Consider the following 26662-nt stretch of genomic DNA (forward strand, 5'->3'; position numbering starts at 1 on the left):
TTTAGATCCCACATGTAACTGGTATTATATGGTGTTTGCCTTTCTCTTTCTGACTTCTAAGAAGTATTTTGAATTGACCCTTGATGTAAAAAACTAGAAGGAGGGAAAAAAGCCAAAGCCAGCTCAATACATGTCCCAGTGACATAGTGATGGAAGCTCCTTGGCGGGCCAGGGCGGAGACCACCCCATCGCCCTGAGACTAAATTGCACGGCTACCTTTGTTCCCGGCATTCCAGGTATCCCGTCACGGCCATCCACACCTGGCAGACCCTAAAGATGCACAAAGAAACACAGTGTCCCTTAGAAACACATCCCTCTTCCTTTCATTCTTTTCTAGATATTCTTTTCCTTATTACAATAACCACTTTGAAGAATGCGCTTGATGACTACAGCTCAGGACTTACCGTGTCCCCTTTGGGCCCAGGGAGACCAGGAATTCCTGGAGAACCTTGCGGCCCCTGCAGGGCAGAGGGAGGAGACAGAACAGAGACAGTTACCACGTGTACTCAGGTCACGTCAAGGAGATCCGCACGACCTCCATGCTGGTGGTGATTAACGCGGATTCGACTCACTCTGTCTCCCTTGGGACCTATTTCTCCTGGAGGTCCTCGCTGTCCTTGGTCACCCTACACGAAAATAAAATTGTGTTCATGTGAGCAGAAGTAACTTATTGATAGGCTTTTGAAATGATAAAATTCTATCCAAATTATCTTACATTGCTCTTTCATCTCAGTGGCTTTGATTTATCATGGATGCCTCAAGAAACCTTTTTATAAAAACTATATTGTCCTAAAAATTGATGTTACCATAAAGATCACCAAGACAATCGATTTCACTGTGAATGCATAATGCTTCTGCACTCTTTGGATAAATAGGTATAATAAAATCAAGGTCTACAATGCAGGTAGCCTTGACATCAGGAACTTTGTCCACACATCCTCTAGCCTCACTGACTATCGTGGTGGGTTGAGGTTTGGATGAGTTGCCAACCTTTTATTTGTATTTTACCTACTTACTTCCCAAGTCAATAATAATGATTGACTATCCAGCTGATGCTGATACATGGTCAGGCGGTAACAGATGAGAGGACGTGTCTTCCTAAAATATGGCTTTGGTTGAATTGCTGAGCTGCTCTGAAACCTCAAACAGCTTCTGATTGCCACCAGATCACTTATGATTGCCCAGATTGGCATAAAACATTCTATAACGAGCTTCTGCCTTGTCTATTCCAGCTCATCTTCTAACAGGAGCTCCACACTCAGGCAGTGGCAGCCCTACAGCAGCACACCCCCATCACCCCAACAGGGCTGCTCCCTGCCTGTCCTTGCTGCTCTATCCCACCTCACATATGTTTGCAGGTCCACCTTCCTCTAAGGTCTGCTTGGCGCACCATGTCTGCAGCTTGATCTTATGATGTTATCCCCCAATTACATTCCTTCTTTCCCACTGGACCTTGACAGTTGGAAATTCCATTTCACTTACACCTTTTCTACTTTTTAATGTAGTATGAGTGAGTATCAATGAACCATTTTTGGTTTATTTACTTCCAGAAAAGGTGTGAGGCAGTCCACAATAAGGACACATCTACACATGGCCATCAAAATATCAAATAATGAGATCAGAAATCATATGAGAGGAAAAGCATAGAACTACCCAAGAAATTAAAATGATAGAGTTACTGTGACTCCTGGCATCCTGGCAACCAGAGTGAAAGGGAAAAACACAGCAAGCAAAAAAAAAAAAAAAACAATTTGACTAAACTTATGAGAAAAAACAAGACCATGTCAAGTCAGAAGAACATTTCTCTTTACAAAAGAAAAAAAGAAAGATGCTTGACTTAATTTTTAAAAGTTTAGTAAATACAAAAACTATGGCCCATTTTTCCACTTGATTCATATATAATGATACCTGCACACATACATACATACATATATTAATAGCAAAAAAATCTACCACTGATGATTGCTAAAAAATCTATCAGTGGATCCCATGAAAAGTACTTACAGGTGCACCAGGGAGCCCTTGAGGCCCAGGTTCTCCATCTAAGCCCCGAGCACCCTGCAAATAAACAAGACAACAAAAATGAACTCGAGATCAGTGATGCATGCTAAGGGTATTTCAGTCTTTCTAAATAATTTCAACAGCCAGATAAGAAAGAGGCTTTGTGTCTTGTGTTGCAGTATATACTGATATTCATCAGTGAACCCAAGGAGTATTTAATCAGAAACCTCAGTGGTGAAACCACTAGTTTACATCATCTCATTCCATCAAAAGTACTACACCCAATCTTTGATACCACCTTGGATATCTTAAATGAATAAACACAATACCCACTCCTGATTGCTGATGTGAGCTACTTACTGAGAGAACCTGGAAACCCTATTGGCAAGGTTTGATCATCATGCTCTGGGGTTCCCAGGACCCCAGTGGGAATTCACTGATGATGAAGACCAAGGCACCACCTAAATAGCAGTTGCCCTGGACCTGCAGCTGCCACACCCAGGAGAGAGATTTCCGTGACTCTGGATTCCCACCCAGATTTAGAATCAGGACTCCAGGCTTGTGATTTGGAGGAATAAAGTGCAAAAAAAGATGTGAGCATCCCCTCTTCCACCCTGAATAGACAGTAGGTTCAGTTTGCATAAAGTGAATTGATCTGTTTTCTCCACAATAGCTTCACCCTACCAAGTGATACTGGCTAAAAACTACAGAGCTTTATAAATCTAATTATCCTTAAATTATCTCTGACTTCCTTATCTGTGGTACACATCCCCTCCTTATTTTGATTATAAGGATCAAAACATGATTTCAAAACAAAAATATGGGGATTTTAGTGCTCTCCATCTATGCTACATGGCAAAATACAGCCCCCTCCCCTTGTTGAAATCTTTTTCTCATTTACCACTTGTATGAGAAGGCAGATGGGCACTTGAAGAGAACAATCCCTCTCCTAATGAACAGGCTTGGGAGAAGGAGATGATGAAAGAAATTAAAAAAAAAAAAAAAAGTCAGAAAGGTATTGGGTAGATGTTAAGCCAAGAAAACCAGGTGGATGGTGTCTGCAATAAGAATTAAAAATTAGCAAACCTTTGATAGAAGGTTCAGGCATGGGTAGAATCAAAGAAGCAGCAGAGATACCTACAGAGCCTTGAAAGTCTTTCATCCCTAAAACCTGGAATAGAGAAGAAGGTATTCTCCATCCACCAGGAAGGAAGAGGTTTGGGAGACCTGTAAAAGCCTTTGAATTCATAGCTCGTGTTGCTGGGAGGTAGCAGAGCCAACCCTCATATTACAGAAAGGCTTTGATGCCTCTCTCTATCTTTCTCTCTCTCTCTCTCATTGCTGTTCAGCACCAGCTCAGACCCAAACTGCTGTTACTAGGTAACCACTGCATGGGTCTGAGTTCACCAGAAGAGCTTTTTCCTTTTTACTGAAAGCAATCTGACCACAGTCAGAGGCAATGAGAAAATTTTGAAAACTACCAAGTAGCAAAATACCTCAAATAAAGAGCATATCAACAACGGTAACTGGTTCCAAAATAAGGGTCACATATTTTAGGAGATGATTTAAACCCAGAAAACAAGCAAAAGCTTGGGTATCTGCAACTTCAAAATAAATGGGATTTGTTACTTAGTAACAGAAGAGCACCGACAAAATGTGACCTAAGGTAACATGAATACAGAAATATAGAAGTATGTTTTTAAAAACACGATGCTTTTAGAAAAGAAATGTTCCACAGGAGATGGAAGAGGGAGCCAAGTACAATGAGAAAACCTAAAGAGACAGAGAAAAAGTTGAAAAAAAATGACACTGAAGGAATTATTCATTGCTTATTCACAAAGCAATTCCTTCAATCCACAAAACTGTGCATCTATTTTCTTAGAAGGTTGGAGTTCTTTTACTGAGTGCCTGCAGTGTGCACGTTATCCTTTTCTGGTTGTGAATGACAGGCTGTGTGCTTCTGTCTAGAGCAACAAGGATTAGTTTCAGAGGTTCTGTGAATAAGGTGAGGGTCAGACGGGGTGATGGGCAAAGTGCCTTCTTAATTTTCTGCTGCTGCTGCTACTGCTAAGTCGCTTCAGTCGTGCCCGACTCTGTGCGACCCCACAGACGGCAGCCCACCAGGCTCCTCCGTCCCTGGGATTCTCCAGGCAAGAATACTGGAGTGGGTTGCCATTTCCTTCTCCAATGCATGAAAGTGAAGTCGCTCAGTCGTGTCTGACTCCTAGGGACCCCATGGACTGCAGCCTACCAGGCTCCTCCGTCCATGGGATTTTCCAAGCAATAGTACTGAAGTGGGTTGCCAGTGCCTTCTCTCTTAATTTTCTGGAGCCCTACAAATGGGTTTTCTTAGTAGACTTTCTAAAAAAGTGCAGACCATTTTTTTAAAATCCGAGAGGTGAGACACACCCCCTCACTCATGTAAACACACACACACACATAGCAAGAAACATTTCTGAGCTCATCATGAATGTTCAAGTTTGAGCTGTTTTCACGTTTGTTATCCACTCAGCCAAGCAATCCCTGCCCTGCCCTCTCCACCAATGACCACGCCTCCTCCGTCTGGCCAGGCATTCTGCCTTCCCCCCTTCTCCACCCTCCTCCGCCTCTGCCCTGCACCCCAGGTACTGTGTCAGTGTCAACTACTGACAATGACAAGATACGACATATAACAGCCTGCTTACTCCTGCCTGCCCTCAATAACTTAAGATACACAGTACATAACAAGTATCCCGTGGATGACTCATTTCTATCATCTATGTTTATAACAGAAATGTAAGAACCTAACCAAACTTCTACAAAGCACCCAATAAGAGATAAAAAAGTGATGCTGTTGAAGATAAGAAGATATTCTGAAATGGCCCAAAACGTAAACATTTATGCGTATTTATTTTGATGATCAGCATCATCATCTTACCTTTTCCCCTTTCTCGCCAGCTACGCCGGTGATGCCTCTCAAACCTTGAGCTCCCTTGAAAAGTAAACAAAAAGAGAAAGAAGTACATTCTTTGAGCTGAAGCACATATGCTTTGATGTCATCACAAAAGCTGATCCAAAAGAAGGACGCTATCATAACCAAAAGTAACAATGAGAACAGAGACACGCTTTCCTAAGTTAGAAGAAAAATCCAAAAGGAATTCTGCTGGTGGTAAAACTCTTTTTTTAAAAATTCTGGAGATTTATACAAATCTGGAATTGGAATAATGACTGAACACAAAAAGAAAATACCATTAGCATAAAAGAATTATGATAAAGTACTTTTGACTTTGAACTCACACACAGAATTCACTGCCACCTTTGCCTCCTCTGTGGTTTGTAACTTGGTTACATGTCACAGGGTAGTGATTTTAAACCTTGGAGTAACTTTTCCCCACCAATGTATGCCATCCAAGGCAATTAGGCTCCCAAGGTAGCCCAGGAAAGCTTCTTCCTATAGATATAGCTGTGGTCTCCATCAACCATTTGCCATCACTCTTTGTTACACTGTTTCTACAATAAAAGATACTCTGAATTTCGGTTTGGGACAGTAGGAACCCATCTTATCCCTTCTCCCGCACAGCAGTGGGTAATCCTCAAACTGAGGATGCAGGGTGTTATTTCTAGAATCCGCTTCAATCCTGAATGTTACCATTCTAGACTTCTGGCCCCACAGCTGCAGGGATCCAGAAACAGACGCTGTAGACATGCTGCCTGGGGAACAACAGGGACAGACACGCCATCAGGAAAGCAGGCTGGCCACTTCCAGACAACTTGCTAACTGTCCACACTGGCTTAAGACAAATGGGCTCTAGGCCAGGCATTTCCCTGTGTTCTCACTGCCCCTACACCAGCTCTGTTTTACATCCAGTCTACAGTCTCTGTAGAGCAGTTAAGAACGGCCTGAAATATACATTTCAAGATGATCCAGCTCAGGACACAAAATGAGATGTGGCCAAATCAGATTAAAGAGGCTCCCTTACTGACTTTGGCTCACTTACTAACTCTGAACATAAATCAAAAAGAATTCCAGAAATATTTGGGTCAATAGCAGAGACATGGGAATGACATGTATTATCTCTCAAGGAGAGCTTTTGCATAAATATTCCAAAAAGCATATTTTTTACAAAAGTGAAAAAACTGTGAATTTTACAGAAATATTTTTGCGTGTCCTCTCCCAAACTGCAGAAGTAATGATATCCTCCAGTGACCACTGGGATCATGCAGCGTAAGACTGAAAAATACTTAACCGGAGGTCCTTGAGCTCCAACTTCTCCCAGTCCACCCTGGTCCCCTTCTTCACCCTGAAAAGCAACACAGAGTAGGGCATCAAGCTATTCCAGGAATTGACCTGAAGTGGGCTCAGTCTAACTCTGCACCCCCTGAATTAGTCTATTATACTTTCTTAAACTATTTTATAAGAGTAATCCATATTAACTGAAGACTATTCAGAAAATACAAACAAGTATAGCAATAAAGTCACCCAATCCCACTTTTCAACTATAAACACCAGTAACATTTTAGATGCTATCCTTTCCAAAATTTTCCTAAAGAGGGAGAGAGGAGGAGAGGGAGGGAGGAAGAGACAGACATGGAGACACAGAGGAAGGGTGTGTGTGTGGGTGTGGGTGTGGGTGTGTGTGTTGTGGGTGTATTATTAGGGAAGTGTGACCACACTACACAAACTTTTCCATAAACTATATTTCTATTATGATTTTCATTTTAATTCTTTTATTACAGTTTTCATACCATGCACATTTTTTAATTTATTTAAATCAGGCTTTTCTTCCATGACTTCTACTTTTGGTGTCATCCTTAGAAAAGCCTTATCTGCCTCCCAAAAATAAATAAATATTCATCTATATTTTTCTTCTAGTAATTTTATACATATCATTTAATTTCTTATGTAGAAGTCTTCAATTATCAGTAATTTATTTTTATGTAAACACAAAGTAGAAATCTCTTTTTTCCTTCTTCTTGTTGTTGTTCAGTCGCTAAGTCGTGTCTGACTCTTTGTGACTCCACGGACTGTAGCACACCAGGCTTCCCTGTCCCTTGCTGCCTCCCGGAGTTTGCTCAAGTTCATGTCCTTTGAATCAGTGATGTCATCCAACCGTCTCATCCTCCGCTGCCCTCTTCTTTTGCCTTCAATCTCTCCCAGCATCAGAGTCTTTTCTAATGAGTCGGCTCTTCGCATCAGGTAGCCACAGTGTTGGAGCTTCAGCTTCAGCAGCAATCCTTCCAATGAATATTCAGGGTTGATTTCCTGTAGGATGGACTGGTTTGATCTCCTCACTGTCCAAGAGACTCTCAAAGTCTTTTCCAGCATCACAGTCTGAAAGCATCAGTTCTTTGGCGCTCAGTCTTCTTGATCGTCCAACACTCACATCCGTGCATGACTACTGAAAAGACCACAGCTTTCACTAGATGGACCTCTGTCGGCAAAGTGATGACTTTGTTTTTTAATACACTGTCTAGGTTTGTCATAGCTTTCCTTCCAAGAAGCAAGCATCTTCTATTTTCAGGGCTGCAGTTACCATCTGCAGTCATTTTAAAGCCCAAGAAGAGAAAATCTGTCTTTGCTTCCCCTTTTTCCCCTTCTATTTTCCCTCTTACTGGCACTCTATTCAATAGCATTTACTGAATAATAAATTCTCCCCACATAGGTTGGAAAATTCATCTTTAACATGTATTAAATTGATAAATATACTTGTTTCTGGACTTCCTATTAAGCTCTACTGGTTTACTATATGATGTTGTCAACACCACAACATTTTAATTATTGAGATTCTATAATACATTTTAATCATTGATTGGGAGAATTCATTTACTCTTATTTTTCATTTACAGTTATACTTTTTCAGGTTTTCCTAAATGTATACCCTTAGACATGAACTTTAGAATTGTCGGGCGGATCTTCACCAAAAAAGGCTGCTTGCTTTGTATTAGAACTTCATTAAATTAATAGAACATATAGAGAAATAATCTTTACGATATTGAGTCTTTCCATTGTGGAACTCAGTATATCTTCTGATTTGGTCAAAATGTTTCCTGTTTCTTTCCATCAATAAAGTTTCGTTCTTTTTTTCAGACTGAATACTTAAGTGTGTTCTAAGGTATTTTGACTATCTGGTGGCTACTACCGATGGACTCCTCTTTCATCATGTTTTCTAGTTATTCCTTTGACTTTTTATATCAGTTATATGATCTCTGATACATGTGTTTTTACTTTATTTATTTGGCTGTACCAGATTTTAGCTTCAGCATGTGAGATCTAGCTCCTTGACGAGGGATCAAACTCAGGCTCCCTGAATTGCACTGGGTCCCAGGGACTGGACCACCAGGGAATTCCCTCTGATGTATTTTTAAATGTTAGGATATTCTAAACAGAAATCCAAGTACTACTATTTCTTACAGAAAGATTACTTTATGGACTCTGAAAAAGTCATTTTCTCTCTGACTAGGATTTTGCTTTTTATAATAGATACACTACCCTAAATTTCCTATGGTAACAAAAAACTTAAATTGTGAAGTTAGTTATTAGAAAAATATCTTAATGTTTAATATATGTACATAATAGTAGATTAAAATCCAATTCTGTTGTTTATTACATGCTTCAGTTCACTTATTTTCTTGTTCCACAGGCTGCAACTTTGTATTTGGAGATTTTTTTTTTTCACACATACACAAAGAAATACCAAAAAAAAATTAGTAGCAGTATTAATACAGAACATTTGGCCACACAAAGCAAAGAACTAGGCTATACCTAAATCATTTACACTTGATTTCTGAATAAACTCTGAGAGTCTTTTATAGTGGATTTTTGTTAGTTCATGGAGTGGATAATCAAAACATGTATAATTAAATACTACTTGTATTTCCCCACCTAAGTATAAAAACAACAGTGATTATAATTTTTCATTAGTAGAGCTTGGGGTATTTTCCTAATGATTCTTGTTAAAACTTAGAGTAACATAGTCGATTTAAATATTTTACCAACAGGTGAATAGCACACAGTAACTAATCAATAACCATAAAGCTAAATGACAAATTTAGGAATAGCAATTTATTATCATTCTACTGAAAGTTTTTTTGATGGTTCATTCTTAGATTCATAACCAATTTTTTAAAATATTCATTAACTAATTTGTGGAGTAAATTCAATGCAAAATTGTGAATCTGAAAGCAAACTTCAAGACCCTAGTCTTAATTCTTCATCTTTCTGCTTTCAATTCGCAACTAAATGCATCCATTAGCCCTTTCAGGTTTCATTTTTCAAGGAGTTATATTATCTTCATAGATCAATTGTCAAAGACAGCCACTGAAAGTTTAAGGGACATAGGCATGTGAAATAAATTAAAGGAACAGTCAACAATTTTTAACTATGAAAAGTTTTTTCATGGAAATTTTGGCCAGTTACCTACCACACCAAGAATTTTGCAGGTTCCCCACTTAAGAAGTTCAGATAACTGGTTTGCATAGGTCTCAAAAATACTAGTTTCATGGGTGAGTAGAGAGACCTCTGATTGACTATTTCATTCCCAAACCCCATGGGATGGGGAAGTGGAAGTTTCCCAAAGAGAAGCGGTCACCAAAAAGAGAGGAAAGGATACAGGGCATCAAAACAGCAGAAGTCCACTAAATCTGCTTTACTATACGTATTATCTCGAGGTGTCTTTCAGTGTGGGTTAATATTCTGTTTCTGTGGTTAGATGATATTCTATTATATGGATATGTCATACTTAAATTAGCGACATCAGACATATTTATTCATTTCTGTGCCCTTAGCCCGTAGAATAAACCCTGGCACATAACAGGGATTAATAAATATTTGTTGATTTTTTTGTTACAAATTTAAAAATTCAATGGAGGAACAGGCACACAGAAAAACATACAAACTACTTGATGTTTTTATAATTTTCTCCAGTTTGTCATCAAGAATCCACCTGTGATATGCCAGATGAATAAAATGGCTCAACTATTCAGAGCCTAAGTAATAAAAGTAAGTTACTTAAAATGTAAGTTCACACTGTAATAAGGTACAGGAAATTGGTTTATTTATCTTCATTATCTGAGATTGTTCAATAGTTTTTCTGAAGGAATTCAAGAATATTAGTGCCTGAAGATATTAATAAATTTCTTCTCAAGGTCTTAACCTCGAAAGACAGACTTCTGCCACCCTGTAAAGGGTGTAAATGGACATATTCAACAAAGTCTAGATGACCCACATTAATAAGAACAGTTTGACTTTGTAAAAATATTATGGAATTTACAGGGACAAGTATTCTACCATATAAGAAGTCAAATTCTTAGTTACTCTAAGGCGATTTCATCCTAGTGGACAAAAAAAGACAAATAGGTCACCTTACTTTAAATTTCAGCCTTGCAGGACATGCTAGCTCCACTATAAGTTGTGCTGTGGATTCCAAGTTTCTACCCAAAATCAATATAAGTGCTATTGCTAACTTCCAGATGACTCAAAGCCTAAGTTATATTGAAATGAAGTCAGAAACAAACAAAAATTATTTCAGAACTTGAGAAGCTATAAGCCAATTATCAAATTCCCTATTTGCTTGTCTCAGCAACACTTGTCATAAAATTTTACACTTGTCATAAAATTTTGTCTAGTGGAGCGGAACGACCAGCTTGAATAACATTTGACTATCAAAAGCATCAAGGAAAAGAGCTGAGTGTTATTGATTAGAAAAGGAAAGTGAGGGGTAGCAACACAGGAAGGAATGAAAGTGTATGGTGCTTTCTTTGTTCTTTTTTTGTAACTGAACAACCTTAGGATATGATGCTTAGTCAGAATATTGATGCATCTACTGAGAACTTGTCAATCATCACTGGAAAAGGAAGGGGCAAAAATCATGCTTTGTTATTCCTTATAAGCCCTTACAATGAAGGTCATTACAACCTCTTAATCACAATGTACCCACTAAATATTCCTGTCCTTACCTTGTGACCTTGTCTTCCAGGTTCACCAATCTCTCCTTTAGCTCCTTTATGACCCTAACAAATGCAAAAATACATAAGTATTTATTTCTCATAAAATACATGAGAAATAAATAAATGTGTTGGATTTGACACAGAAAGTGGTCAGATGGCTCATAAAGTGACTTTGCTCCCCTAAATGTAAGTCACCGTGCTGCTAAGAGAAAGGTTATGTCATAAAGAAATGACAGCCTTAGAAGAATTTTAAAACACCATGTGTACTACACGACTGTATATAATAGGTATCAGTTTCAGTTAACTCTGTCCTGGAATAATAAATTCTCCATTACCTAGGTCAGTAACTAGATAATGACACTGCCCGCCAGTGTCTAGATCTCTTCTTCCACAACTTCCTCTCACAGCTGGGTCTCCTCCAACATCAGTAACTCATTCTCCAGAGGTGGACCGCTGACCCACCAGACCAGCTGCCCCCTGCTCTCCAGAGCCTCCTCTGAAAACCCTTTTCCTCCTCTGCACGCACGGCCTTACTTGAGGCAGAAGGGCTTCCCCAGATGTACAACTTTCTGCCCCTTCTTGGGCATAGTTTAAGTACAAATTCAGTTCAGTTCAGTTACTCAGTCGTGTCCAACTCTTTATGGCCCCATGGACTGCAGCACACCAGGCCTCCCTGTCCATCACCAACACCTAGAGTTCACTCAAACTCATGTCCATTGAGTCAGTGATCCCATCCAACCATCTCATCCTCTGTCGTCCCCTTCTCCTCCCGCCCCCAATCCCTCCCAGTATCAGGGTCTTTTCCAATGAGTCAACTCTTAGCATGAGGTGGCCAAAGTATTGGAGTTTCAGCTTCAACATCAGTCCTACCAATGAAAACCCAGGACTGATTTCCTTTAGAATGGACTGGTTTCATCTCCTTGCAGTCCAAGGGACTCTCAGGAGTCTTCTCCAACACCACAGTTCAAAAGCATCAGGTCTTCAGCACTCAGCTTTCTTTATGGTCCGACTCTCACATTCATACACGACTACTGGAAAAACCATAGCCTTGACTAGATGGACCTTTGTTGGCAAAGTAATGTCTCTGCTTTTTAAGTGCAAATAGACAGCTATAAACAGCAGTCAGCAAAGGCTGCAAAGCACAAGAAACTCCCATCTTTCACTGTCAGGACACCTGTCCTAACACTTTGGATCAGTAACATGAAATAAATGTGAAATAAACATTCCAAACATTGTCTATTAGAGTTTTGTCCTGAAAACCTTGCTCGTTCCAAGGTTCAAGTTTCCATGAAAAATAAGACACCCATCCACGCCCCCGTCTTCTGCATTATAGGCGCACACCCAAGCTAACCTTAGAGAAAACTGCAATGGGAAACCCATTGCCTTGGAGTCTTTTGGATCTTGGCACAACTCCCCTGATTCGGAATTTTTCAAAATCATTTCAGACTCATAGACTAGAGAGAGAAAGCCGATTAACCCCAGCATTTGGTATTTATTTTTTTATTCCAATGGGTAATTTTGAAGCAATTATGATGGCAGTGTGAAAGAAAAACACATTTGGAAAGTGTCTTTTTTTTCCCTCTGTTTTGCACAGTTTTTCCAATTTATTTTGACTAAAACAGTTTGAAATACAGTCCCTGGCCCCCGTCTCTCACTATTGGAGTAAACTTCTGAACCTTCATCTGGCGTTCTAGACTCTCTCAATCCAGTGCATTTCATTGATATATCTTCCCTGAGAAACAGAAGCACTGAATAGCCAAGTATCTGTGTCTTGTTAGGGATAGCTGTCAGCATACCAGTGGGAACTTCCAGGACTGAAAAAGGACCACAGACAAAGCCGCCGAATAAGCGACACAGACTTGCCTAACCCATCAGAGTGGGGTCTGTGCGCGAGCAAGGCCAGTGCTTCAGGGAAAGCCTCTGTTTTTCATATGGATCATACTCTTGAAGACAGAATACAGCACGGACATTATTGTCTTACCCTCATGCCTGGCAGACCTGGGTATCCCGAACGACCCGGTGGGCAGGAATTGGGACACTGCCAGAGAAACAGAAAGAGAGTAACTGAGAGCCTCTGCTTCGTGATAAAATGATACATCTTTTAGGGTTTCTAGCTGCAGAATCCCAATGCAAGTCTATTCATTAAATAACTTTGGCTACTCTTTCCTTTTTTATTTACTTACAAACTCAGAAATATTCCTAGCTTACAGAAACATACAAAGAACATAACAAACCCTTTCCCCACGTATCCACCATCCAGATTTAATGAATACTACTATTTTTCCATATTATTTCAGATTCAATTTGTTCAAGAAATAAAACATTTGCAGACCAACCTCTCCCCCTCCAATCCAACAGCTCTGTCCTGAAGGTCACGTTCCCCCCCAACAAATTGACCAAAACTGCATTTAGTGCACTTTTCCTACTGTTTGAGTATCAGTCTATTAATAAAACAAGTCTTAGAGAGTATTATTGGACTTAGATCTTCTAAAATTGGAGTGCTCTGGTGAAAAGCAGGTCTCCTCCATAAAGTAAAAAAGATTATGGAAAAAGAAAGATAATTCTATAATGAAAAAGTTAGTGTGAGTATGTATAAATGACCAGTCCACCAGTCCAACAAATTGCTCTGCCATCTGAGTAAAACAAAACATGAAAATACAACATATTCTAGCAAGATCATCTTAAAGAGAATTCATCTTCTAAAGAGAATTCCTGTTCTTTGACAAAAGTGTATTTTATTCAAAGGAAAATGTCTTACCAATGGATCTCCATCATGAAAGCCAATTGTTCCCTAAAGAAAATGTTAAAGTTAACAATATAGTGAAATATTTAATTCACTACTAATAATAAAATGTTCATTTGACAAATACAGTAAATGTATTTTTTTCAATAAGCTATAAGGAATAAATAGTCTAAGATATGCTAATATTCTAGAAACTTCACTCATGGGTCTATTCTGTTTGGAGAAATCTAAATTTTAGTACATTATTTATTTCACAGGATTGAAGAGAAGTAAAATGACAGAATAGAAAATATGGAGAATTCTGAATCATAAGTTAAAAGTATGGATTATCTCCCAATTAACCTCATTTTTTAAATTGTTCATTGTATAAATCCTTCATAAAAACTAGTTCATTTGAAAATGTTCCTTTTATATGTCCAAGTTTTGAGCATTTGAGAAGTCAAAAGCCTCAAAGCACTTCAAATATAATGCATAAACCATTCCCTTGAAAATCACCTTTCAAATTATTGTGATTTCTCAACTATACTGGCCTTAAAAGATCATGCTCTGAATGAGTGAAAATATCATAGCCATTTTGAAATTTTAGGACAATGATTCAATTTAAAAGCCCTTTCATTTTTGGCTCTTAGGGTTCTATAATCCCAACATTCAGACACAGAGAAATTCAAACTGCAAATAACTTACACTGGGTCCCGGAGGGCCAGGGGGGCCCGGTGGTCCTCTTTTCCCAGGGTCGCCCTAAGTTATTTGAAAATTGTGACACAGCGGTTATACACACATCAAGACACAGTGCACAAAACAGGTGAGGTATGAAAAACTGACATTCCTACACACCCTGCAGAGCTCAGCCTGCATAGGCCTGCCACCAAAATCGATGGGTCACCCGCAATCCAATTAGTCCCACAAAGCTAGAAGAATAAAGGAGTTCCAGCCTCATCAAAGTAAGAGAAGGCGGAGGGAGACTTGGGGAAAAGAGCCAGTTCTTCTCTATACACTGATCACTGATCACTATGGAAACACTATGCATTTTTCTAGTTGATATTCAGGGGAACCAGAATAGTCGCTACTGCCAGCGCCGCCCAGCTAAGGGCAGCTCACGCCTGCCTGAGACTATGAACAGGAAGGCAACCTCTCAGGGCCAGTCAGCGCTGGACTCTTCACCCGGAAGCTGACCCTCAGTCTGTCACCGCAGGCAACTGCAAATGCTACAGAAGAGCAAAGATGGCTAAATATGCCATTCAGATGAAAGTGGATTCCAGCTAGACTTAATCACCAGCGCTTCCTCCCCGCACACCTTGTCCTTCTAATATTCTATCATAAACCAAAGCATCTTACACTCCACTTTATAATCATTTTATATGCATTCTTGCATTCAGTAAATAAATTTATTAAACAGCAGCACCTACAGAGAAGCTAGATAGGTATACATGTGGCTCCTGCTTTCAATGGATTTACTATTGTCGATTCTTCAGATAACATCACTACTTCAAGATTTTTGGAATATTTATTGAATATTAACATCAATTTCTCCCATGCAGTTCAGCTCTCTATTGACTAAAGTTCTGTCGGTTCGATTATGATTTTACGATGCTAACATAAACATACCTGGGAATGATTTTAGACTATTCACTCATTTCATACAGAGAAACTCATACAAAAGACACCGGACCCCAATCCCAACTGAGTCTGTAAAATGAAGGTGACACTTCTTGGCTTAATCACTAATTCTAGAAGTTGGGAAGAAAAGTTCAGCTGAGAACTTTGGGGAAAAATATTATGTAAAGTTTAAAAATAAAATTAAATTTAAAAAATTAAACCATTACAGAAGAAAATGTGAAATGGAAATACATAGTTGAATAAATAAGGATTGTAGAGGACTAACAGGAGAAAAAAATAAATAAATAAAATCACTCTACAAAAATGAGATAGCATTATTACCCTGGTCCTCATCCGCATTATAAACTGGAATTAAACTTATTGCCGTGTCTTGGATTTGCAGGGGAAACACACATAGGGCAGTTGGCCATCCCCGGTAACACCTCCTATTAAGTCAGCAAACATCTGTCAACTCGCTGTGTTTGTGTGTCTGGTACTCACAATCGGTCCCACACGGCCAAGCTCTCCAGGGAGTCCTGCTCCCCCAGGAGGACCCTGAAATCAACAAATTAGAGGGACATGGTGATTTATGACGTTTTCACAATTTATGACAAGTGATATCAAATACGATAAACAACTGACTCAGAATGATGGATCTGTGCTAGCTTTGGCTTCCAATGAGACAACAACTCATCTGACCGAAGAGTAATTACTTAAAATGGAAATTTCTTAAATTAACAGAAATTTCTTAAGTTAATAAAATATTTTTAGTAGAATAGGCGTGCTGTCACAGTAGCCACCTAAGATCCCTAATGGAGGACACTGTCAGCACCACTGGTAGAGTGCTGACTGGAGACTAAGGTTGGGATCTGAGAAACAGGCCGTTCTTATAGACTACGTAAAACAAACCAAGAGATGATACTTACAGGGGGTCCTGGAATACCACGGCCCTAAAAGGTTAAAATAAAAGTTGTTATGATACAGGAGCCCTACTTCATGTAAATACAGTAGTTACAGAAGTTACTTCTGTAAATACAGAACTAACTCAGTTCAGAAATAAACTACAAAGTCTATCCCTAAATCAACATAAAATGCTCATTCGAAAAGAAAGGACTGGGTAAAGAAAGCAACCTCGGCCCCACTTCTAAATGAAGAAGCTTGCTTCAGCTCCTCAAATGTTCTTTTGATGTCTATCCTGTAGCTAGCCTGTAATATTTTTTTCAAACTTTTTTTTTTTTAAAGAAAAGCAAAGTAAAGAAAACCTACTCCAGTATTCTTGCCTGAAGAATCCCATGGACAGAGGAGCCTAACAGATTATAATAGTCCATAGCATTGCACAGAGTCAGACACGACTGAAGCGACTTAGCACAGCAAGTAAAGAGGTCATCCATGCTTGCTGTCAGGAGAATTTACCATTCCTCACAAAGAGGCACATCACAACTGGACTTTTTCACATTCCTTCCCACTTTAGTTTATTACAAAATAGTGAACATGTGCTATACCGTAGGTCCTTGCTGCTTATCTATTTTATATGCAGTAGTTTCTATTTGTTGGAGAAGGCAATGGCACCCCACTCCAGTACTTTTACTTGGAAAATCCCATGGACGGAGGAGCCTGGTGGGCTCCTATCTATGGGGTCACACAGAGTCGGACACGACTGAAGCGACTTCACTTTCGCTTTTCACTTTCCTGCATTGGAGAAGGAAATGGCAACCCACTCCAGTGTTCTTGCCTGGAGAATCCCAGGGACAGGGGAGCCTGGTGAGCTGCCGTCTACGGGGTCGCACAGAGTCGGACATGACTGAAGCGACTTAGCAGCAGCAGCAGCAGCAGTTTCTATTTGTTAATCCCAAATTCCTAATGTATCCCTCCCTTCCTTTCCTCTTTTGTAACCACAAGCTTGTTTTCTATGCCTGTGAGTCTATTTCTGTTTTGTAAAGAAGTTCACTTGTAGCATATTTTAGCTTCCACATATAAATGATATCATTTGTCATGTTTTATAAGAAACCGACATTAAAAGTAAGACAACATTGCTTTAAAATTTATAATATGATATTTGGAAATTGCCCAAACATTTAGCACAGAGAGGAAGGGGAGAACCAAAGTGTTTAGGAATACACCCCTTGACAGGTAAGGCTATTTGGTAAGACACCAAATCCAGTAGAAATGGAAAACAAAATGGTGTCACTCTTGAAATGACCTCCAGTGGGATCCTCATTTATGCTGAATTTTATTTTAAAACCAGTCATTCTGTCTCCCACTCCCTTACATTTACTATCTCTTGAGCAACATCAAACTGAGTGTAACCAGGGATTGAAACCACGCCTTATGCAGCCTCCAAGCCTCAATTCCAAGCACAGGGCCCAGCACACAAAGAGCTCTGACTCTGTGCTGGTTGAATTTAATAAAACTGAGCACTGCTGCCTTCAGGGCTCAGTCTCCCAGCCTTGGACCGCCTCGCCATTCTCTCCCCTCTGCGGTCTTGAATCCCTCATATGCACAGCTGTCTCTGACACCATATTCCTGACAGCTTGTACTTCCAGACTTCGTATTTTCTAGACAGAAATATCTAAGATAGACTTAGATATTTTCTAAAATATCCATCCATATACGAAGCATCCAGGGGAATCACATCCTCTGATAATGATGCTATTATTTCTAATTATTTAGGCAGCCACAACAAGCATGAATTTCACATGAGTAATATGTTTCAATGGTAAATGGGGAGTTTTCAAGGCACTCTTTGAAAAATTACTTGTATTTGAACATTATAATATGTGGATCAATGTGGGAAATAAACGTTATGCTTGAAGATACCAAAGTAATCAAAAAGTTATTTCATTATCAAGAGACCTAGAGATTTGATGAATTTTTTTAAAGGCATCTCTATAAGATGTTGAGCTCTGAGCTAAAAATGTGGGGGGAAAGCCAGCAAACTCTTCCCCTCTGAAAATAGACTTATAATGGAAAAGATGAAATATGGCAAAGGAAGCAGTGCAAATAGAAGACAAAGAGGAAAAACACAGATTAATAGCAAGAACAAAAAAGGAATGAAGAACAAATAGGAAAAAAAAAAAAAGCAGCCTGAGAATCCAGTTCTCCTCTGGCTAGAAATAACACAAGTCTGGTGGACTGTGCAACGTGGAAAAAGCCTCGCCAGGGAAGCAGGTGGGTGATAATATGGCTCGTATTTCATTAGACATAAAACCAGTTGTGAAGAAAGTGGCGTGATGCCGAGGTCTAAACACCAAATACTTAGATTTGCTGCTGTTACGTGAGATACAGTTTCCATCAATGGGAACAGAGAGGGGGTTATTTCCATTGGTAAATGCCACCTGCAAACAGATGTATGTATTTTACACCATACGTTCAAATTGCTCTGAAATTTTCTACTCATAGTCAGAATGCTTATCATAGCAGATAAGCCATAATCTCTTTGTGATGTATATTATGTGGGCCCCTTTGTGTGTTTCTATTTGTTAATTGAAATATTAACAAATAGAAACTAAATTGAAAAATTTCACAATGGCAGAATTTTACCTAAAGACAGACTATAAATCAGTTCACATTTACTTACTGGAAATCCACGAGGTCCTGGCACACCAGGTTCTCCCTGAAAATAAAAATAGCTCCATCGTACTTAGCTTTTTTAGCATGAGTATGTAAGTCTGCAAAATGCATAAATATTAAAATCATTAAAACACTCCATCTTACTGTTTGAACGCAATTTAACTCAACTGTTATAAAACATGATTTTGGTTGAACAAGTGTATTTCAGCCACTTCACAACTAACCTGTTAACTGATTTGGAAACACTACAATAAAATTATGCTTCAGCATTTAATTGATACCAGCAATTAATACCAGGTGGCTAACTTACTTTCTGTCCTCTTGGTCCAACAGAGCCAGGGGATCCATCAGGACCTGTTAATCCCTAACAAAGCAAGATGATATTAGAACTAATACAACATCCTTAGGCAAGCCACTCAGTGGATAATTCCATTTTATTTATTAATCACATGCAGGATAGTTTACCTACATATGGTGCAAGTCTTTATAAAGAAAAACCTTTCTATATTCCTATTCAAAGGTAATGTCTGACATGACATCTGACTGTTACAGTTACTTTCTGTTAATAAATTGTATCCTGTTCATAACTTCCCACTAAATGCACTGTTTATCACAGGATTCAATAATTTAGTATTTTTGTCTCTGCTTTGAAAAAATGGGAAATAATAATTACAATGTTCTAATAGGTAAGGCTAATGGGACAACTCCAATACTTTGGCCCCCAATGCGAAAAGCTGACTCATTTGAAAAAACCCTGATGCTGGGAAAGATTGAAGGCAGGAGGAGAAGGGGATGGCAGAGGATGAGGTGGTTGGATGGCATCACCGACACAATGGACGTGAGTTTGAGTAAACTCTGGGAGTTGGTGATGGACAGGGAGGCCTGACGTGCTGCGCAGTTCATGGGGTCGCAGAGAGTCAGCCACGACTGAGCAACAGAACTGAACTGAACTGAATGGGACAACAGGACTTGGCTCTGCCATTAGCCATGTTATGCATCTCTTCATTTATAAAGCAAAATGCTTTATATTTGTATGTCTCTGTAGCTCTCAATAACATCTTGAGAGTTAAAATGTTCCTTCGATAGTGATTAAAACTAATCAATCTCATTGTTGCCTTTTAGCCACCTAAAGCCCCTCAGTTATCTCCTAGCAATGACAACTGCTTATGGAAAACATTAACTTTTAAAGTTGAATCATTTGAGAGCATGTTTCTAGTTTATCTCTTTTAGTGAAATAGCTACAATTAAATATACATTTTCATGTGTGCCACTCAGTACGTAGACTCTAAGTCCATTACTGTAAAACACATTTATAACATCACATGTAATGCTAAAGTAGTTATTCAAGCATCACTTCCAACCATTGTTGCTTTCCCTACCAGTACTTATTTTATCATCATCCTAATATAAAATACATATCTTATCATCATCCTAATATAAAATACATATCAAACCATGATAATACTACATGTATATCTTAATTTCCACATTGGATGAAGACACATTTTTATCTTTTTAGTTTTTCCTTTATTTTAGATGTTGTCATTTATAATACAATATTGAACTTATACCCTACAAAATACAATTATATGTACCTATATATGTAAATATACATACATTATGCACATACACATATACACATGTATATAGAAATAACTTGTAAAATCTATTAGCAAGATTTTGAAAAAAATTAAAATGATATTGAGGAATTCCTTGAAAATATGAAAGTCTGACTTAAAAATGAATCACGAAAGTGCATATTTAATCTGTCAGTCTGCATAAATATCAATAAAATGCATTCATGTAACTTATATAGAAAACTATTTCACCAGCCACCATTTTTACATTTCTCTGCATCAATTAATTTCCTTCATAACTCCAGAGACTGAATCAAAGGAAATAGAAAAGAGTGAGTTGACAAAACTAATTATTGGAAATTTACCAAAGAAGAAAGCTATTAAACACACGTGGAAGGATTTTTGACAGACTTTGATTTTCAGTCTCTCTAGTACAATTACAATGCTCTAACTTGGGAACAGGCCTTAACATCTTAGGTGCTGAGCACTTGTGGTACTGGAACACTGGCTTCTGTATGTGAGCAAATAAACCATACCCCAGGAGCTCTCTGTAAACACATGTGGCACAAGGGCTTTATAAACCTCAGGGCAGGTCTGACCAAAGGGACTTCCAATGCCCACTTCACGCATATACCCTCCAAGACCCGTCCTGGTCAGTTCCCACACACACTGCCAACTAACCACCTTTAATCAGGGGCTAAAACCACTGGCAAAGTTGGAGGGCAGTAGCTACTACATACCCACTCCAGTATTCTTGCCTGGAGAACCCCAGGGACAGAGGAGCCTACTGGGCTGCCCTCTCTGGGGTCGCACAGAGTCGGACACGACTGAGGCAACTTAGCAGCAGCAGCAGCAGCTACTACATAAGGCAGAACTTCAGCTACATAATAAAGAAGCAGAGTGGCTGGATAACCTGGAGGCTGCTTCTAGATACTCCTTGTCTCAACTGTCTTCCGTAAGACATGGTAGATCAGATCAGATCAGTCGCTCAGTCGTGTCCGACTCTTTGCGACCCCATGAATCGCAGCACGCCAGACATGGTAAACCACATCTAATCACAAGGAGGCTGTGAGTTAATGAAAATGTATTCTGGCGTCCAATCTAGTGAACTCTGTTGTGGCACAGCCATGCATTAAGGCATAGGCTCTGTGAGGACAGGACTCCATCTCCATTACAATCTGAGCACACTGCCCGAGCATTTAACACATGCAGCACAGAAGATTACAGAAGGCTACTGAACAGGAGATGTGGGCTAGCCTACTGGGTGGAGGGATTTCACACCTGTCACTCCACATCATCTTTATTTTTAGTTCAAATCCCAGCTCTGCCACTTAGTACAAGGCCACTGTAGGCAAGTTACTCAAATGCATAGAGCCTCAGTTTCCTAATCTGTAAAACGGGTATAATGTTAATATCTACCTCACATGGCAACTTTGAAGATTCACTGGGATAGTGTACACAGAGTGTTTACAACCATGCCTGGAACAGCAGATGCTAAGTAAATGTTAGCTTTTCTTATTATTATCATTATTATGTAGTCAGATTATCCTAGAAGCTGATGAAGTAACATTTCCTGCTCTCTGGGAGCTTAAAATCTCATTCAGAAGAGATTCTGCAAAAAAAAAAAAAAAAACAAGCAAAAAATCTGGGTATTAACCACAGGCACTGTGCTTCACAGCCCCCTCACATTTCTCTGATGCCTAACTATTTCCCCTTACACTGCCTTTCAGAATAACTTCTTTATTACTCACTATCCTAATCATATAACATCACAGATAATAGTTGTATACATTCAGAGGATGTTCTAATCTCTCTCCTATAAAACAGCGTAACAACTATAATTCATGTACTTAATTCTAATTCCTCTTTTCTGTATCTTAGACAGATGCTATAAGAATGGAAAAGAAATACTCTTTTAGAGCTCTTAGAGCTCACTATGCATGCCACATCATAAGTGCCTGTAAGAGTATAAGTTATTAATGATAACACCACAGTTGTCCTTTGAGTACAGAGCTTGCAACCAAGCTTGGATTTCTTTAATGTTATGTGTCTATAAGGGAAAAGAATCAACTTAAACTAAAGAAAAGAAGAGTTTTATATATATATATGTATGTAAGTCTCTCACAACTTCCATTTACAAACATATGCATAAAACTCCAATTTGCAGTCATTCTTATCTGTCAAAGAAATGACAGAGGAATATATTGCCAGTGGCAGAAAAAATTGCTTTCATATGAATGTTTGTGAAGATAAGGTTTTATACAGGATAAAATTAAAGCCCAGTGTATTCTGAAATTTCCCACTGCTGCTTGGCAAAGCAAGCAACCCTCACTATTAATTTCCTTCCAGCATTCCACCACTCAGTTCAGGAGACCCAAGCCATAATCCTACAAGACTAGCTGCCATGACTCATTTACCTTTTCTGTCAAAAATCCACTTAATTCAGGATAATAACCTTTAAGCTGTATTCTTTTCAGATTCTTCCAAACAAACCATCTGATTAACCATTTGTTAACATTACCAAAAAATACAGCATGTTTGTGACTGCACTTTAAAAAAAGTTCTACACAAATGCAAATTAGTATAGTTAATTTTTTGCTTAGTTCTAAGAAATGTCTAAAATCCTGGCACATGCATGAACTTCTTACTTTTTTTCTCTCCTTCCTTTTCTTTTTCTTTTTCTGTTGCTTTTCTCTACCATCCCAGAAAATTGATTAAATGCCCTTATCAGTTTCTTCCTGAGGATCTTACAGAGCCAAAGTTCTATGATGTAAGAAACCTTACTATTTTATACCTTTTAACTTTGGAAATCTTATTTGGAAATGGAAATCTATGCTGTGATACTGCAGTTATAAACAAAAAAAAAAAGTACTTGCAATTATTAGTTACATTGTACTTCTAAAGATTTTGAAGAATTTTCTTTTTTATCCTATTTCTGTTTAAGGGTGGAAACTATAAAGTAAAACCAGACATTGTCTTTATGATTTTATGGTACTAGAGGAAGAAGAATTTGTTGAGCCTGCTACAAAAGCACCATGAAACCCAGACACAGACAAGTCTAGTCCTTTGTCTGAAATTATTCAACTCAATCATAAGACAAGACTTCAGGTCATTCATTTATGTTTCAACCATGCCAAAAATTAATAATAATAGTAATAAAGTCATTTAATCATCCATTTTCTTTTCACATAAAACAAGGTCCAAGGTTGAAAGGAATGCAGAAATAAACCTAACCTACTGGTTTATTTGTATTCATCAGACTTTTTTATTTGGATGCGACAGTTGCAACTAATTCACGGTGTTTCAAAGAGATGTGTGATAGCAAACAAGTTATATAATTTCCGTTCATATTTTGCAAATATTAGGCTGATATTCAGTTTGCGTTATCCAAACATTAGTCCCTAGCGACCTCATGCACTGTCACTTTGCCTACATAGGAAGTTCAAACTAGGATCTTTTAAGTATACAACAAAGTCAGTCTCCTAAAGCAATGAATTGTTGCTGCTGTTGCTGTTTAGTCCCTAGCATAGACAAATATCCCCATTATACTAATCTTGATAAAGAAAGCACATCTTAATAACCACTAACATCTAGCTATTTTTCTTTTTCTCAAAATGAAGACTCTGTCTTAAACTCTAGCCAGAAGTTCTCAGAATCTATAATCATAGGTTTTCAAGGGCTTTGATTTAGAAAAGTCTTCAGTTTGGGGAAATCATATAAGTTGGTAACTTGAAGAACCCAGCACTGTCTGTTTTCTGAGAGCAGAGGTCCGGGTATCACTTTACTTTGTATCCCAGCTGGAAAGTCAAGGAGTGGCCCTCAGTAAACTCTCAACAGTCCAGTGTAGGGAGAGAGGAGATGAGAGCCCTGAAGTCCTTTTCCCTGAAGAAATGTTAACTAGTATCGGGTTTACCACACAGCTCAGCATCTGAGCTTGTCTCCCAGGGCGGGAGGCAGGTGTGTGACTGGGTATGTTGGGTGGGGGGCGGCTGCTGGTTCCCAGGCTTCAAGCAACCCTAGTCAGCTTGTTTCTGTCAGTGACTGTGAACCAAGGAAAGGCAGGAGGAAAGACAGAGAGCTAGGTTTGTTTTTTTGTTTTTTTACTTACATTCTAGAAACCATCAAGTCCGAGTCTTCTGAGCTGGATTTCTCTAGATTTTTTTTTTTTTTAATTGGAGGCTAATTACAATACTGCAGCTTTTTTTGCCATCCAGTGACATGAATCAACCGTGGGTGCACATGTGTCCGCGTGCCCCGTGTCCAGTGTAGGACCAGCCCCGCCCCACACTCCCGCCCCGGGCAGGCTCTCCCCCAGTCTGTCTTTCTCTGGTCTCTTCCTCGGGGTTTAGGGGGACTCTGTCCCTCCCCTGCCTGCAGGCCCTTTCCCTAAACTCACTTAGTGGGTGCCGGGGAAAGGACAAGAGCGAAGACCCAGCACCCCCCAATGGGGTGAGTGGGGAGTGGCCTCTGAGAGGCAGAAACGGGTACCCACCGCTGCTCCCAGAGCAGAGAGGAGGACAGGCCAGTGCCGCCGGTCCTCGGGGCCCCTCCACGCTCCGCAGACCCTCGCGCAGAAACCGCGTCTCAGCGCCGAGCCCGTGGGCACCGCCAGGATCAGAGCCAGTCTCGCCTTAGCTTGGACCACACCCGCCTGCACGCTGCACTCTCTCTCTCTCTCTCTCTCACTCTCTCTCTCACACACACACACACGCGCGCGCGCGCGCGTGCACACACACACACACACTGGGCCTGGCTTCACGCCCCCAGCACCCACTACTCACGTCGGCACCCGGTGTGCCAGGCTTGCCTGGAGCTCCTGGTTTCCCCGGCTCTCCAGGGGGACCCTGGCAGGGAGGGGGAGAGGAGGGGGGAGAAAAGGAAGAGAAAATGGGGCAAAGTTGAGCCTCATCGGGTGCAGTGTGGTCTGCAGACCACATTGGAAGGAAAGAAGTGGAGAGCCAAAGCGCTGATGTACTTACCGGGGGGCCCGGGGGACCCTTCGGACCGCGATCACCCTGGAAGGCAAGAGGGAAAGCAGGGCAGTGTGTGAGTGGAGGGTGCTGGGGCCCCTCCGGGACAGGGACAGGACAGGTAGTACGGAGCTGTGATCAACCGCCCGGGGCCACGGGACGCAGGACCGCCTCCCTCCGCAGTCCTCAGGCGTCTAGGCCCCACTCCCAGCCCTCATCCACGTCCCATCCCGCCTCTGGGTAGGGGGCTTCGGGCCCTCTCGAAAAACCCACCCGGGCCGCTGGGAGAGGAGCAGGGGCCGGAGGTGGACACTTACGTCGATGCCGTCGATGCCCGGGACTCCAGGGGGACCCGGCGGCCCCGGAGGACCCTGCTCACCTGGGGGGCCCCTCTGACAAAAGAGCACACGCGGGTTAGGGGGTCACCGGGAGCAAGCACAAGAAGGTGGGCCCGAGCCCGCCGCCTCCCCGCAAAGACAGTGCTTCGTGGAGGCCGGGTTCAAGCCCAGCGTAACACACGGAGACCAGATTTCCAAGGAACCGCGGTTGCTTCCCCTCCTCGAGGTTCTGAACGAGGCTGACAGTGAGGTGAGAGCAGAATCTGGGCCCCCAGAGTGGGGTCCTCCCGTCTACGGAGCTTTAACCCAACGGGTTTTGTGGGGAAGAGGGGGCCTCTTACTCATGGGGTTGGATCATGAAGATGGTGATCACTGAATTACTGAGTTTAATCAGGAAATGCAGGTCAGCCTTTTGGATAAAGTGAGGCAGCTCAGAACCGAGGCGCGCCACCCCAGATCAACTCCAGGATGGTTTTGTAGATCTGTCTGCGTTCAGAAGAAAACTGGGGGGCCCTCTTAGGGAGAGACAGGCGAGGCCGAGAAACCCGGCGAGGGCCCGGCCTCTCTTCAGATCCTCCTCTTGAAAGAGGTCTATGCACCTCGCTTCAGAAAGACGCCCAAATTTCAGGCCGACCCCCGGTTGTGACCCCTTTTATCGGTTGCAAATAGCTCCGCTTTGATGGCGCTCGACGGAAGGCTGGCCTCTAAAAGTTTGGACGCGTTTTAGGAAACGTGGGAATTTTAGTTTTTTTCTCTTCTGAGTTGGGGGGGGAAAAAAAAAGCCTTCTTTCATCTGGAAATCTTGGTTTTTCTAAACTCCCGGTGACCAGACAGGTTACAATGGGGTCTTTGTAAGTGAAACCTCAAACGGCTCCGCCCCCCTCCGCCCCCTGCCCGAGTGCAGCCGAAATTCCGAGGTGAGCCCGGGCCGCCGAGTCCACG

At 40.6% G+C, this 26662-nt stretch overlaps 1 protein-coding gene across 1 annotated transcript in view; it reads right to left on the reverse strand.

The window, feature by feature from the left end:
- Positions 1-26662, reverse strand: part of COL9A1 (collagen type IX alpha 1 chain) — a 90578-nt gene that overhangs the window by 38541 nt on the left and 25375 nt on the right. The window contains exons 9-25 of the mRNA XM_059890025.1: positions 25700-25774; positions 25392-25427; positions 25194-25256; positions 19146-19199; positions 18843-18878; positions 16192-16215; positions 15767-15820; positions 14354-14407; positions 13685-13717; positions 12908-12964; positions 10936-10989; positions 6228-6281; positions 4919-4972; positions 2005-2058; positions 573-626; positions 405-458; positions 217-270 (exon numbers count right to left, since the gene is read on the reverse strand). Of these exons, the coding sequence (XP_059746008.1) occupies positions 217-270; positions 405-458; positions 573-626; positions 2005-2058; positions 4919-4972; positions 6228-6281; positions 10936-10989; positions 12908-12964; positions 13685-13717; positions 14354-14407; positions 15767-15820; positions 16192-16215; positions 18843-18878; positions 19146-19199; positions 25194-25256; positions 25392-25427; positions 25700-25774 (864 nt within the window). The remainder of the gene's footprint in view (positions 1-216; positions 271-404; positions 459-572; positions 627-2004; positions 2059-4918; positions 4973-6227; positions 6282-10935; positions 10990-12907; positions 12965-13684; positions 13718-14353; positions 14408-15766; positions 15821-16191; positions 16216-18842; positions 18879-19145; positions 19200-25193; positions 25257-25391; positions 25428-25699; positions 25775-26662) is intronic.

The sequence above is a fragment of the Bos taurus genome, chromosome 9, assembly GCF_002263795.3.
Source record: "Bos taurus isolate L1 Dominette 01449 registration number 42190680 breed Hereford chromosome 9, ARS-UCD2.0, whole genome shotgun sequence".
Lineage (NCBI taxonomy): Eukaryota > Metazoa > Chordata > Mammalia > Artiodactyla > Bovidae > Bos > Bos taurus.